Source organism: Quercus lobata, chromosome 4 (genome assembly GCF_001633185.2).
Source record: "Quercus lobata isolate SW786 chromosome 4, ValleyOak3.0 Primary Assembly, whole genome shotgun sequence".
Classification (NCBI taxonomy): domain Eukaryota; kingdom Viridiplantae; phylum Streptophyta; class Magnoliopsida; order Fagales; family Fagaceae; genus Quercus; species Quercus lobata.
Window position 1 is genome coordinate 83624157 of NC_044907.1, and position 15244 is coordinate 83639400.

A 15244-nucleotide genomic window follows, 5' to 3' on the forward strand; every position below is an offset into this window, starting at 1 on the left:
ACACAGAGGGAGGGAGAAGCAATATGAATAAACTGCATTGAGAGAATAAACATCAGAATTGCCCTGTGAAAGAGGGAAGATTTCAACAAGGGGTAGTTATAATTTGACAAAATCTTCGACTTGAGTGCTTCCTCTTTGGCCCAGGCATCATTACAAAAATGATTTCACACAGCAATGAATATTTTCAAACCACAAATGTTAGTAAATTTGGAGTGATGTGACGAGGGAGATAGAGGATTCTTTGTTTGTTCTTCCAGTTCCAAGCATACAATATTTATTCAGGCACCTGCTAATTGAGCAATGTCAATTTTTATTTTACCTAACAACACATCTGCAATGATGTGACCATAATAAGAACTTGTTACATAGCAGAAAATTTTACTTACAAGTGTTTAAAACCAGACCTGCGTTGAAATATTGAAAATTATCACATTTTATTCACACAAAATTAAAAGATTTATGGCTTAACATATATTACATAATTTGAAAAGATATAGGGCAAAGCATGTTGTAGATAGTGCCATTCTAAGGATTGGTTGTGGCCTCTGCCACATTTGTGGGCTTCTCAGTAGCAACAGGATTCCCATCTTCAACTTGTTCAGCTTCTTTCATCTGTTGTAAAATGTCTGCCTTCTTCTCTAATAGGGCTTCTATTTTTCCATTAATCTGCTCTAACTTCTGCTTTAGCTTGACAAGATCCTTGCCCTTTTTCTTGTCCTTCCCATCAAGTTTTCTTTTCTTCTCACCTTTTTCCTTCTTTTCACTTTTTTTCTCTTTGCATTCCTTCACCCCATCTTTCTCATCCTCTTTCCCTTTTCCCCCCTCTGATTCTTTAATATTTTCTTCAATTTCAATATCCCTGGAGATAACTTCAGGTTTGCATTTCCCCCCATCTGTTTCATCCTTGTTTTTCTTCTTCCCTTCTTTCTCATCATTTCCATCCTCTGTTCCCTCATCCACTTCATCCTTATGCTTCTTTTCTTTCTTATCCTTATCCTTCTTTTTCTTCTTCTTCTCTTCTTTCTCCTCATCTTCATCTTTATCTTCTTTTCCCTCGTCTGCTTCACCCTTGTGCTTTTTCTCTTTCTTCTCCTTCTTTGTCTTTTTCTCTTCTTCCTCCTCATCATCATCTTCTTTTTCCTTGTCCTTCCCGTTCTTAATTTCATCCTTGAATTTTACCTTCTTTTCTTTATCATTCTTCTCTTTTTTATCTTTCTTCTTCATTTCATCTTTCTCATTGTCTACCTTCTCCTTATGCTTCTCATCCACCAATTTCCCTGTGTGTTTATCCTCTTCCTTCACACTCAATATTTTATCTTTGTCTTCCTCGGTCTCTTTTTCCACCTCCGTGTCTTCATCTTTGTGCTTCTTCTTCTTCTCCTCCTTATCTTTTTTCTTTTTATCTGATTTTCTCCCTTCTCTGTCCTCTTCTTTATCCCCTGAACCCCCATCATTTTTCTTCTTCTTCATCTCTTCTTTTTCCTTTTCTTTATCATCTATTTTCCCTTTCCTCTTCTCTTCTTTTTCAATGTCTTTCTTATCTTTCTTCTCTTTTGTTTTCCCTTCTTTTCTCAGACTCTCTCCAGCTTCTTCATCCTCCTTTTGCTCTTCATCTGTAATGGTGTCACGCTCTTTTTCCTTCTTTTTCTTCTTCTTTTCATGTTCATGTTTCTCTCCCTGCTTCTGCTCTCCATCTTCATGCTTTTTCTTCTCTTTCTCTTTCTCCTTCACACTCTCTTTTGACTCTTTATCCTTTTTCTTAGATTTCTCTTCATCTCCCTCCTTATGTTTCTTCTTCTGGTCTTCCTTACGTTTTGGCTTTTCTTTCTCGACTGATTTGGTCTTCAATTCAAGTTCCATCTTCTCTTCCACCACATCATTTGGTTTAGTATCCTTGGTCTTCACTTCAACATGGAATTCTTCCTTTTTGACCCTTTCTTCTCCACTAATGGATTCGGATTTGTTTTCCACCTCTGACATTTTTGCCAACAGTAGAAATGTAACTTTTTCACAACCTCAAATTCCCTGAAAGATGCAGCAAACCAATTGTTTTTTTATATATAAGTAAAGATATTCTTATATAATAATTGCCAAAAATAATAAGCTATGCATATAATATGGGTAACTTATCCATAATAATCAAACTTATCCATAATAATCATCTCCTTACTAAGTTAAAAGCTTTTATTTTTTCCAAACATATCATAACTTAGGAATCTCAAAACTGGTTTTGAATCAATGCATATTCATAATTTGTAAACAAATATCAAATATGAGTTAACTAAAAGCATTGATGAACATAAATACATATACTAAGAACATAGAGCATTAAATTTTCATGGCATAATCCATTACCTCAATCCAGCAGCTGGGTTGCTAGAGTCTCAAGCAGATCTCTTCACCTATCCTCCCTTACTTCACCTAAATCAAGTATAGGAGCTAAATTAACTTTAACTTAATCTTAGTTTCAACTTAACTCCAACCACAGCTCACAATAGTCTAATCAACACTCATGACCATAATCCTCTTATGTTATCTTAACTAATCCTTACTAAGCCCTTAAATCATATTCAAGGAACTCATAGCAACCAACTTGGCAATTACAATTCATCATACAACTTCCTTCATAAACTTCAAACATACTGATACAACCACACATTGTTTCAAAGATACTAAATAGTAGAACCAAGGCATACAAAATTTATCTAGGTTCTAGACATACCAAATGATAAGAATACCAATTTCCAGCTCAATTCATTCACCCTAGCTTTAAATATAAATTCCCATAGATAGGTATGTCACCTGCTGTTTACTGCCTATTCCAGAAGGATATACTTACAAAATCCAAATGGGCTATCAAATCACTCCAATTTTCATGCCAATTGACAGAGTGACTCTTATAGATGTCTAGAACATGCCATAACATTCTCAGAGCATAATCATAAAGTCATGATTTATTAAAAATCATACAAGCCAACATACTCAAATCCGCGCTAGCAGAATTGCAGTCAACTTAGAAATTGCTGCTGTGAGAGCGATTCCATTACAACCATACAGTGTCTTACTCTTAGCTTTCATAGGAACTACCCTAAACATCCAAACTCACAAAATAGAATTTAATACAAACTATTTTGCGTTGCAAACGCAGAATCTATCACAGTGGCAGTTGCAACACATATTCACACAAAAATCATAGAGAAATTTGCATATAGTCGTATTTTTCATGTGTGGATTTTTATACATCATTTATAAACAATCCATATCACTTTTTTGAAACCCAATAAATTACAGAAAATTTCAGCATAACCCTACTATTGCTTAATCTTTAATCACATGCAAGATTCATACACAACAACCATAACCACACCCTCAAGTAATGAACAATCAGTTCCCAATAAATACTATGTCCAATTTTTTTTTTCTTCAAAATTTTAAATTAAAAAAATTCTATTAATGATTGAAGAATATTTCCCAGAATTTTTTTTGTTAATTAAAAAAAAACCCCAATATTGCTTAATCTTCAATCACATGCAAAGATTCATATACAACAACCACAACCACAACCACACCCTCAAGTAATGAACAATCAGTTCCTTCCAAAGCCTTAATAACACATCATATATATATTTTCAAAACCAGTCTTACCAGTTTTTCCAAATTTCCCAACACCCTTGTAGAAAGCCACTTGCAGATCACAAAATTTAACAAATTCTTTTCTCAAAATTTTCTGATTTGACAAACACCCAATAACCCAATTACTAAAAATCCCATGGAGAAATGATGGGTACAAAAGAAAAGAGTTGGTAGTTAGAAGTCTTACCTAGTCTGAGGGGAACAATGGTAGAATCGATTGTTTTTGTCGAAGACAGTAGAAGGAATAAAGGGAGCCGAGAGCTTCTTATAGCCTTCTGGGTTGTTCGAGTTTGCTTCCTTGCGAAGGTATAGAGAGTAGAGACCTAAATGAGATGGACAGGCCAGGTGTTGGTCTTTGGGCTTATTTTTGGTATTACATTTGTCATCATTTGATGGTTAGAGGCGCGCATGTGGAAATACTAAATTACCCTTATCTAACTTACATATTTACAACATTAACCATGTAACTATATATAGATGTCATAATTAATTGCCCTTAAGGTAAAATACGGTTAACACCCTGAAATTTGGGTTAATGTCTAAACCATTTTAAAACTGACAAATTTGGTTCTTGATCACTGTAATAGAAAGCATAAAAATGAGTAACATTTTAGTGACCATGTTGGATTTATAGACCAAGTTGATTAGTTTTGAAATGTCTTGGATCTAGTTGGAATTGGCCCGATATCAGATGTGTTGACTGTATTTTAAACTATTACATAATATCACTTATGCAACATATAGTTATGGGTTCCAATTAACTCAATTGGTAAAATCTCTGATGGTTGAATACGAGATCTGAGGTTCAATCTCCGTTTACACCAAAAATCGATTGGTGTTTTAGTTTGATGATAAAGAGTACAATCATTAGAAGCAGAACCTATAATTTTCTATACCAAAAATCGATTGATGTCTTGATTTAATAATAAAGAGCAACATATAGTTAATCAAGCTTATTACTTAGGGACTTCACTCTTTAAATTAACCTAATTAAAGGTTAGAATATTAACAATAATCACATAATTTATGTAATTTAGTCACATAATTTGGGTCAGGATATTACACATCCTCTCCATAACATGGTTTAAAGCACCTCCTCTAGTTCAATGAAATTCAAAAATCTTCTACAAAATATATATTTTATTGTTAAGCACCTCCAAAAACAACTAAGATCTTTAAATATGAATTTCATTTCTTATTCCCAAAATTTGTCTATTAGGTGAAGACTCGAGTAATAGAATCCCAAATCTTGCTCACTGCCCCATACTAATGAGGGGTGGGTGTGGCACTTTCTAATTTCCAAAATTAATAAACAAAATCTTCCTACTTCTAATAAAAAAAAAGGACATGAAACTGAAATTCTATATGGATCAGTGCAAACTCGTCTAAGAATACACTTGCATCAAATTTTTGAAACTAAAATAAATCACAATTCACAAGCATCATTGCACATTCCCGTCTAATTTCTCTTTGATGCATTTCTTGCCCCTACCTTTAGTTTGACCAGGTATACTTGTTTCCATTGAAACCCAAGTCAATAGCATGGAATCACTCAAAAAATTGTTTGGAGTATCACCTACACTATCCCCATCTTATCCCATGCTCTAGAATGTTATTAAGGTCCCCCATGCATATTTATGGTCCATCAAAAGATTCTACTGTTGCTTGAAGAATCTTCCAAAACATACCCTTGTGGCCTTACTTGATCATTTGCTATATGTGATCACAAAGGATGCCCTGGGTTGTATGGTTTGAGGTTAGTTCTTTTTAATAAAGCTTGGTTTCTTATAAAAAAAAAAAAATTAATAACAATACATCACAAGCAATGTTCAATATAGATTGGCTATATTTGAAATGTTTTAATGTGGTAAGCTAAACAATGTTCAAAATGGAGAAGTTCCATCTTCCATGACAGCCAAAAATTCAAAGAAAGTAAGATTCTGGAAGCCCAAACCAATAGGTATTCATTGGGAAATTTTTTATGGACAAGGCAAGGCGAGTGAAAGAATCAAGCACCAACATTATAAGACATCTCTCAAGTAGTAAGAGTTTTCACCACTGAATAGTTTGAGTCAGGATTTCAAAGACTATAAGCTCCATCATTACCACGATCTGAAGCTGTAAAGCAAACCTAATAAGTCTTCTCATTAATATAGGTGCTTAAAAGGATAGATATTACAATTTACTAGCAGCTCAAGCTCGATGGGCAGGGAATTTATAGAAGACAGAAAGGATTTTGGCATTATGGTGATTGCTTCCAAAAGCGTCTTATAGGAATTGCAGACACCTGTTGAGAAATTCAAGACCCATTCTGTTATCAAGGGAGTGGAGGCACTATACTATTTACAAAGACCAAAATAGAATATGCAGAACAAGTAAAACAGTGGCACATTATGAAATGAAGACAAGAAAACTGTTTGTAATAACCACAATTGCAAAAACAGTGGAAGTGCTTTGCCATTTCCATGTATCAATGGTTTACAATATCTATGATAACTGGTTAGCCTCCTTTAGATCACATAACCAATGTAAAACTTGCCTGAAAATTTACAAATAAAAATTCAGTGACAACTAACACCTTGGTTTTTTGTTCTATATTTATAGAAATGAAAGTACTATAGCATACACTAATCTAAAGAAAAAACTTTGAAAATGAAAGAATTCTTCACAAATTTCTAGTACTTATCTCTAACTTGCTTCTGTTTGAAAGATAAGAAGGATATAAGAAAGGGGCACTGATATTTTTATTTACACAACCACAAATGAAAAGTCAATTAGGGGCGTGTTTGCCCTCACAGGCCTGAATAATTTCATTCCTCAATCTTTAAGCTCACTAGAGATTCAAATTGGGCAAACCATAAAAAGGAAAGTAGAGAGAAACATAGAAAAATAAAATGGAGAAGAAAAGGAAAAAGTAAGATTGAACAAACAGCTAACAAGATATACTTCAAAGCAATATACCAGATCTATTATAGCAATGATTTTTTACTTCTTAAAGATCATATAATAAGAGTAAAGGTTGTTCCCATTGAAACACAATCAGGTGAACCATCTTGTCATACTAAAATTAACTTAGATCCAGATCAAACAAACAGAAATATGAATTTATAGTTTCCCATTTCTATCTTAATTTCATGTCTATCCTATAATTAGAGTTTGTTTTGAAACACATTGAATGTTAGCAAGATATAAATTGAGGTTCTAGAGTGTTGTTTTCAATATTATACCTTCTGTTGGAAGATGTATTCTTACAAAACGGCTGCTTTGTTTCATTCAATATCTGCAAAAAAAAAAGTCCCTCCCAAATAGCATAAGCCAGTCAATGTGTCTTCCTCACTGATTAGCTTCTGTATTTCAGTTGACCTTCACACTTAACAAAGATATATAAGAAACCAAGACAAAACATTTTATTACCAGATGCCAGAATTTAGAAAGGGTAAAAATATGCATATTTGAATGAATGGTCAAGATCTATAATAAGATTGGTACACATTTTACTGAAAATAATATATTTCATTCTATATTATTACTGCTTAATGAAATACCTGCCAATCTGCAGTGCATAGGTTACAATGCTTTGATCATCTGTGCAAGGAATGATGTCTAGTTGAAATAACATTCCAGTGAGGCATAGTATTGAAAAGCCATCCCTCCATTCCATACATACCCACTGATAAACATGTTCCACATCACAATATAGAACCTGCAATCAGGTGAATCATCTTGTCTCACTAAAATTAAAAAATTTGAATCCAGTTCAAACAAATAAAAATATGAAGCCATAGCTTCCCATTTCAATCTAAATCTCATGTCTATCCTATAATTAGAGCGTGTTTTTAAAAACAATGTGTGTCAGCAAAATATAAATTCAGGTTCTTGAGTGTTGTTTTCAATATTATACCTTGTGTTTGGGGATGTATCCTTACAAATAGGCTGCTTCATTTCATTCAATAGCTGCATCAAAGTTCTTCCTATTAATATACATTTACTGAATGGAACTATTAAATAAGTTAAAATTGACAACTAAGGTCAGGTGGTATTGAGAGAGGTTTAATCTGCACCCAAATACTCATCAAGCAAAGAAGTATTGACCCTTCTTTTATTGGTCCATTGTGAAATCCTTGAAAGTGGATATGAGCCTTGAGAGAAAAAAACACTATCAATTAACCTTCATCCCAAATAGCATAATTCAGTCAATGTATCTTCCTTACTGATCAACTTTTGTATTTCAGTTGACCTTCACAGTTAAAAATGATAAGAAACCAACACAATAGTTTTTACTACCTGATGCCAGAATTTAGCTAATGTGACCATCTTTGCAAGAATCCAATAAATCAATCTAATGCTGGACGACTGGCCCACTTTTTGCATCCAACCCTCAATCATAAAGCAGCTGAAAATTTGAAATGAAATTGAGTTAGATAAACTATATATATATATATATATATATGAAAAATAAACTACAAATTAACGCTAAAATTTTTGTGCTTCACTACCAAGAAAAATTCCAAAAGTGGAAAAAAAATGATGGCCTTACCAGATAATAAAATATAGTATTCACCATAGTGGTATATCTTAAAGCTATAATTTCAAGTACAATTTGCAATGCTGTCCAGATTATTCTTAAGCCAGGATTATTTGATGGCTGAAAGTAAAGATTCAAACAACAATTTTCAACTTATTAGTCAAAGTGGTGGTTAGTCAACAGAATTCATAAAGATAATTTTTTAACTGGTAAGCCTGAAACTTGCAATTAGTACATATGATGTTTAACATAAAAGTTGCATAAAAAGAGCATCAAACAGGACGCTGAAGAATTACCAAGCTGGGAGCTTAGAAAATTGACGTAGCAGATCAAGCAATGTCTTTCTTAACAGCTTGTATCTCCCAGCTTGGTGTTTGCTTTCCACAACAAAGGCTACAAACCTTAGACCTTCTGGTAAGTAAAAGTGCAGCCACCGTGCCTTTCATAAGAACAGAGGATAAGGCTTCATAAATTGTCTAAGGACTATGGAGTACTCCTAAACTATCCAACGAAAGCAGCCTCTTGCAATTTGGTTCCCTATTCAATCTTTGCATAGAAAGCCTGCATCTAACACTGGCCAATTTGCCATGATTGATTGGACTATTGCCTCTTTACTTTTTGCATTGTCTTTATATACTCGAGCATTCCTGTCTAACCAGCTGAAGCACATAGTTGCGGTCCAAGCCAATTTACTTGAAACTCTTACGCTCAAAGAGTTTACTTTCTAATTGATATCATCATTCCAACTTTACATCTCTTCTGTTACCTAAGGAACATCCAAAGCAAATATGATCTCTATTACCAGTTTTACAATAACTCCATCTTCTTACTTACTAAGTTTTTGGTGGTTGTGGTTGTGGTGATAGTGAAAAGTGGTGTTGAGCAAAGGGCTGATAATGAATTAAAAAACCATACCAAACCTCTCAACAAAATTTTGGTGTACATCATTGGGCATACTACGTTTTCAATAAACAAACTAAAGATGAAAGAAAAAGAAAAATGATATGGAAGCACAAACTGAGAAACAAGCAAGAGAAAGAACAAGTGGGGCTATCAAGTATTACATATGAGATCACTATAATCTGGTGGTGAGACCAAAATTTATCTTACTAATTGTGATCACGATGATATATGCCCACACAAAATTGACTTTAATCAGCAATATAAACACACAATCTGAAGCAAAACTCACCAAAAATTACAACTTTAATTTCTTCAATAAGTACAATTGTTGAGCTGAAAATCCAAAGTGGCAGAAGTAGAATGGTAAAAAGGAAAAAAGTAAAAATAAAAATTGAACATTTACAACCCAAAAGTTTATCGTACCTCCAAATTTTGTAATTTGAGAAGAATTTTTAGAAGTTGAGAAGATAGCTTCTGCTGCAATACTAGAAGCATTAGCTAGGGTTAGGATTCAGATATTTAAAAATAATATTGCATATATATACAAACACAGGATGAGAGGTACTAATTTCAAAATGTTGTACCTAGGAGTAAATATGTTTATTTCTGTACATTTTGCTCTCTGTTATCAATCTCAACGAAAGGCCCTCTGCCTTTCTTGAACCACTCTCGCCCTCTGCCTTTCTTGCGGTGCTGTTTCACCACTGGACAGTCGCAAACTAGAAAATCTCGAATGCAACACATCAAGAAATGTTTTTCTTAACAACTAATATCTCCCAGCTTGGTGTTTACTTTCCACAACAAAAGCTGCAATCCTCAGAGCTACTGGTAAGTTCAAGTGCAGCCACCCTGCCTTTCATAAGTAAGAAGGATAAGGCTTCCAAAATTGTCAGAGGAGGGACTATGGATTTCTCCTAAGCCATCAAACCATGAAAGCCTATTGCAATTTGGTTTCCCATTGAATCTTTAAATAGAAAGCTTGCTTCTCACCAGAAACTCTCTTGGTACTAACTTCCACTGATTTCAGCAGTCGACGTTCTCAAAAATCAAGAAATTGTGTCCACTTGCAAACAGGAGGTTTACAACTTTTTAAAGAATGAGTCCCAGCTTTGCTTCTTGACAGATCATGACCTTGTGCTTGTAGTAGTTAAGAACTTGAGAAGCATTGGCAGCCTTCCCTTCATGCATGGTCTCACTTCTGCATTTTTAAATTGCCAAAAGAGTAATTAACCCACCCAAAAAAAAAAAAAAACAAAAAAACAAAAAACAAAAGAGATTCCTAAGAGTGGCTTCAATAACAACAATAATAGAAGAAAAATATCAGCATAGGTAGACATCTCTCCACCCATGATAGAGAACCAATTATTAATTGGCAATTAACAATGGAATTTGATTCAATAAATTAAGATCTAATTCTGGAATCTTATCCAAACTAAAGGGCTCTTGCATTCCAAGAAAAGCATAAGGATATGAACAAGTTATGGAATGGTCAATATCATTAACAAGGTTGGTACACATTCTACCGAAACTATTATATTTCATTTTATAACATATTGCTTAATGAAATACCTTTCCATCTGCAGTGCATAGGTGACAATGCTTCAATCATCTATGCAAGGAATGATGTCTAGTTGAAATAACATTCCAGTCAGAAGATAGCCTCTGCTGCAACACTAGAAGAGGGTTCAGATTTTTTAAAATCATATTGCATAAATGCTCTCTGTTTTACACAATTATTACTCATCCTCCTCCAGCTCATAGATGGACTGGTAATCAATCTTAACCAACGGGATGTTGTTGATCTTCTTCAACCACTCTTGCCCTTTTCCTTTCTTGCATTGTTGTTTCAGCACTGGACAATTGTAAACATAAAGCTTCAGAAGTGTGGGAGGCAGGCCCTCTGGGAGATATGCTAGTTTAGGGCAATTGTCGATATACAGTTTTTCAAGAGCAGAGAGGTTTTGAAAGGCCTTGGATGATAGTAACACTATATTAGGAAAATTTAGGATACAAAGGGAGGTGAGAGAAGTAGGTAGCAGCATCATCATCTTCCCATCATCCTCCTCAGGAAACGACTGCCAATCTTGAAATCCATTACCATAAGAGACGTGAGTCTGTTCAATCCTTGCTTACAGTTAGTCACTCCTTTCAACAAAAGTTCCTTTAGGTTGGTAGGGAAGGAGTCTTCTGGAAAGCATACAGTGCTTGTACATTCATATATACATAAGGTTTGAAGAGAAGTGAGGTTATGCATGCGGGGCAAGGACTCTAGTTTCACACAGTTAGTGATCAATATTTTTCTCAGGTGAGTAGGGAGAAACCCTCCATCTGGAAATGAAACAAGACTACAACAGTTGTCTACGTGGATCTCATTGAGGTGGTAGAGTTTATGTAGGCCCTCCGGTAAGAATTTAATCTCTTGACAATGACTGATTTTAAGATATTCAAGAGACGCATTATTGGGTAACTTGTTTGCCAATGACTCTAACTTTGGGCAATTATATACTTGAAGGTATTTAAGAGCCATAGGTAACTGGTGTCTTGATGATAAGGATGTCAGCTTTGAGCATGTCCAAATTTCAAGGTGTTTAAGCTTCTCAGATAGCTCACCTCTTAATGATACACAATTTAGAGATGGACAATTACTAATATACAAGTGCTCAAGAAGTGATGCATTGCTCTTAATACTCTCCTCTTTCGTTAATAAAGAAGAAGCCTCTCCCTCATCTATCAAAAACTGCAAATTCGCACATCTTTGTATCTCTAGCCTTTTCAATGTTGGGGGTAGCTGGTGTCTTGAAATGAACATTAAAGAATTACAGTGCTCAATAGTTGCATATTCCAAGCATGTACAATTGGACATTGGCAAGGATTTTAAAGCACCGCAACCTTTAATATACAGTGTCTTTAACATAGACGTCAAGCTGATGTTGATGAGACTAGGGCACGACCAGATTTCCAACTTCACAAGGGACATGAGACTATCTTGCCACAAAGATGTCAGCTCATTGCAATCAATTACCTTTAGGTTTTTTACCTTTCCTAACCCTTCCATGAACTCTTTTGTTAAGCTTTTAAGACCAGGAATAGAAAAAATAATTGACTTTAGCAAGCATAAGTCTTCCTTATTTTTGCTCACCACCTCTTTGCATCCCACAATTTCTAATTCTTGGAGAATTGGAAGGCTTGGAATTGATACAACCAACTGCTCACAATATTTAATAGAAAAGTTTTCCAATGCTGGGAGATGGTTTGGCAATTTTCCTTGCAATTTGGGGCATTGAGAGATAAAAAGCTCACGCAAGCAAGGGAAATCTCCGTACTCAACTCCACAAAGAATCCAATCTTGCCATTCTTGCATATCCTCAAAATGAAGTTTTTCTAAGAATCGAAAAGGTGTCAAGCAACCTTCCCCATAAAACTCAAGACCAATGGTTTGCACCTTAGACATACTCATAATGATAAGGAATTTGAGGGAGAATAGATGTCCAATAGCGGGTAAGGACGTGCATTTTTCACATCTAACAATCTTTAAGTCCACAATATTAGAAAAGGAATGATCTCCTATCCATGTTGGGAATTTCACACCAATATAGCCATCAATTGAAAGTTCTTTCATCGTTGTCCAAGGTTGTAGCATGTCAAGAATATCTATTGCAATGCTTTCATATTGTAAATCTTTAGGTGCAAACCCCCATTTGATCACTAGTGCATCTAAATTCTTCTTACCATTTAAATTGACCCTTCTTGCATCCTCAACATCAAGAACATTCTCTAAACGCGAAATGCAAAGTCTTCCCCGAAGAAACTCCAGGTTCATCAAGTCTCCTATCTTGGACCCACTATCTTTCCCCACAACAAAATTGGATAGTGTATGTAAGTTCTTTAATTTTTCTATTCCCACTGGCATTTCTCTAATTAAATTGGTATCTGTAATGTCGAGATACCGAAGATTAACTAGATCCCTAATTTTCTCCGGTAACTTTGTAAGTTTGTGACAACCTTTCAACATCAATGTTTGCAAATTATATAGAAAACTTGTTGATTCTGGTAAACTTCTAATTGAAGTATGAGAAAGGTTGAGGTATCTTAAATGTTTCAGATCACCAATTGAACTTGGTAGCTCAATGATTTCATAACCACATAAAGACAGTACCCTTAAGTAGCTTAATTGTGGTAGCAAACAATTAGGAACATAGTTTGTTAAGTGGCACATGTTATTTCTTGGTAGGGGTAGAAAGGTTCGTAGATGCATATCTTTGGGGAAGTCTTCAAACTTCTTGATGCCATCAAACTGACATGGAATGTAAGAGAAATGTCTTACCTTTGCAGAAATCTTGGATTGCTTGTTACTGCTGAGAGTATCTTCCAATCTATAGCATAAGCCTTTTGCTGCCCATTGAGCTAGATCATTGATAAGATCATGCATGACAAAGAGTGATTCATTATTGCTTGACTGTTGAAAGAATGATCTCATGACTAGATCATGAAAATACTCAGCAACAAGATCTTCAATCGGCTTGTTTCTTTCTGTTTCTTGAACCAAACCTTCTGCCATCCATAACAAGACAAGCTCATTCTTTTCAAATTCATAATCTTTTGGGAATAGTGAACAGTAAGCAAAACATCTCTTTAAATGTGAAGGGAGGTATTGGTAGCTTAATTCAAGAACCGGAATAATACCCTTTTTTTCTTTTGGGATATCCCAGATCTTACTATTTAATACATTTTTCCATTCAATAGGACTTTGTTTAGTGCGTAAAGCGCCTCCCAGTACTTTTGCTGCCAAAGGTGACCCCTTGCATCTGTTTAAAATTTCTCTACCAATTTCTTCAAGTTCTGGATGCGTTGTAAAATCTGTTGCCCCCAATGCATGTTGTTTAAATAGATGCCAACAAGCATCTTTTGATAACCCTTCCAACTCGTAAGCCGGAGTAGTTCCCATTGTTGATGAAACACTGTAATTCCGAGTGGTGACAATGATCTTACTTCCTAGAGCCCCAAATTCAAACGGACAACGTAGTTTAGTCCAATCATCATAGTCTTCATTCCAAACATCATCTAGAATGAGCAAAAACTTCTTGTCATATAATTTCTCCTTCAATTTGACTTGAATTATGTTTAAATCATTAGTTTCGTAGTGGTTAGAAGTGACAGATTGTAGAATGGCTTTTGTTACCCTTACAATGTCAAAATCTTCAGAAACACAAGCCCATGCTTTCAAGTCAAAATAACGGCTCACATCATCATCATTGTCGACTAGTTGGGCAAGAGTTGTCTTACCCAATCCTCCCATACCAACTATGGCAATCACAGAGAGTTGAGCATCACTAAATTCACTACTCAGCAACAACTTGATGATAGCCTTTTTATCCTCATCCCTCACGTAAGTATGACGTTCATTCACCAGAGAAGTTGTGGGCACCCTTGATCTTGTTGTTTTAGTCCTTCCCCTATTGGTTTCTCACAATTCCAAATCATTCTTATCTTTCACAATTCCTTAACATTTTAAGGTAGACTCACTGCATGATTTTCATTAACATTTCCTTCCATTTGATGAGGTCAGCATGAACTTGTTCTTGCTGAAAGATCTTCAACATATCAGAGGAGGTTAACTTGTCAAACAGCACCCCAAACAAGGAGGATAAGGCAGCCTCTCCGATTAATGGCATGATTCGATCCTGGGAATTAGAAGAACTCTACTGAAATTTGAGTTAGTTAAGAGTGAAGAGATTTTCTTTGTTCTGTGAAATAAAGAGTGAAAGAAAGAGTGAGTCTACCTTTTTCAAGTCTTGTTGTTTAAAGATTTCAAAGTTAATAAAACATCCGAGCCACTTGAATGCAACCGGTGCGGAAAGACCATGCCATTACCAGGTCATTTCTCATTAGGATGCCTTCATGTTTCCTAAAAGTGGACTGTATAGTCTGTATTAAGCTTGGCTTTTGAATAAATCTATGTTGAAAAATTTATATAGTTAGTAGATTCGTAGAGTATGAAAGTTGCATTATATCAAATTTATCTATTTATTTTAATAATTTTAATCACTCTTTAACATATATCATCCTTATTTATTTCTTTATATCAATTTTTGACCAAAATATAAAAAATAGCTAAAACTCACTTCAAGGCACTCCCAACAATTCTATGTAGGACCCCAATCGACGATTCTATAAGATATTTTA

At 34.8% G+C, this 15244-nt stretch overlaps 2 protein-coding genes across 4 annotated transcripts; both read right to left on the bottom strand.

The window, feature by feature from the left end:
- Positions 1 to 342: 342 nt before the first annotated feature.
- LOC115987787 (DNA ligase 1-like) lies at positions 343 to 3979 on the bottom strand. 3 transcript variants are annotated; one of them, XM_031111391.1, is made up of 4 exons: positions 3821 to 3979; positions 3646 to 3727; positions 2356 to 2421; positions 343 to 2025 (listed from the first exon to the last, which is right to left on the bottom strand). In XM_031111391.1, the coding sequence occupies exon 4, from the start codon at positions 1978 to 1980 to the stop codon at positions 526 to 528; it is 1455 nt and encodes a 484-aa protein (XP_030967251.1). In that variant the 5' UTR covers positions 1981 to 2025; positions 2356 to 2421; positions 3646 to 3727; positions 3821 to 3979; the 3' UTR covers positions 343 to 525. The 3 variants fall into 3 exon arrangements, with proteins under 3 accessions (XP_030967251.1, XP_030967250.1, XP_030967252.1); XM_031111390.1 differs by lacking the exon at positions 3646 to 3727; XM_031111392.1 differs by lacking the exons at positions 2356 to 2421; positions 3646 to 3727.
- A 5861-nt stretch (positions 3980 to 9840) lies between these two features.
- On the bottom strand, positions 9841 to 14506 carry LOC115988028 (putative disease resistance RPP13-like protein 1). Its single transcript, XM_031111658.1, has 2 exons — positions 13386 to 14506; positions 9841 to 10259 (listed from the first exon to the last, which is right to left on the bottom strand). The coding sequence occupies exons 1-2, from the start codon at positions 14355 to 14357 to the stop codon at positions 10254 to 10256; spliced, it is 978 nt and encodes a 325-aa protein (XP_030967518.1). The 5' UTR covers positions 14358 to 14506; the 3' UTR covers positions 9841 to 10253.
- Between the last annotated feature and the right edge of the window lie 738 nt (positions 14507 to 15244).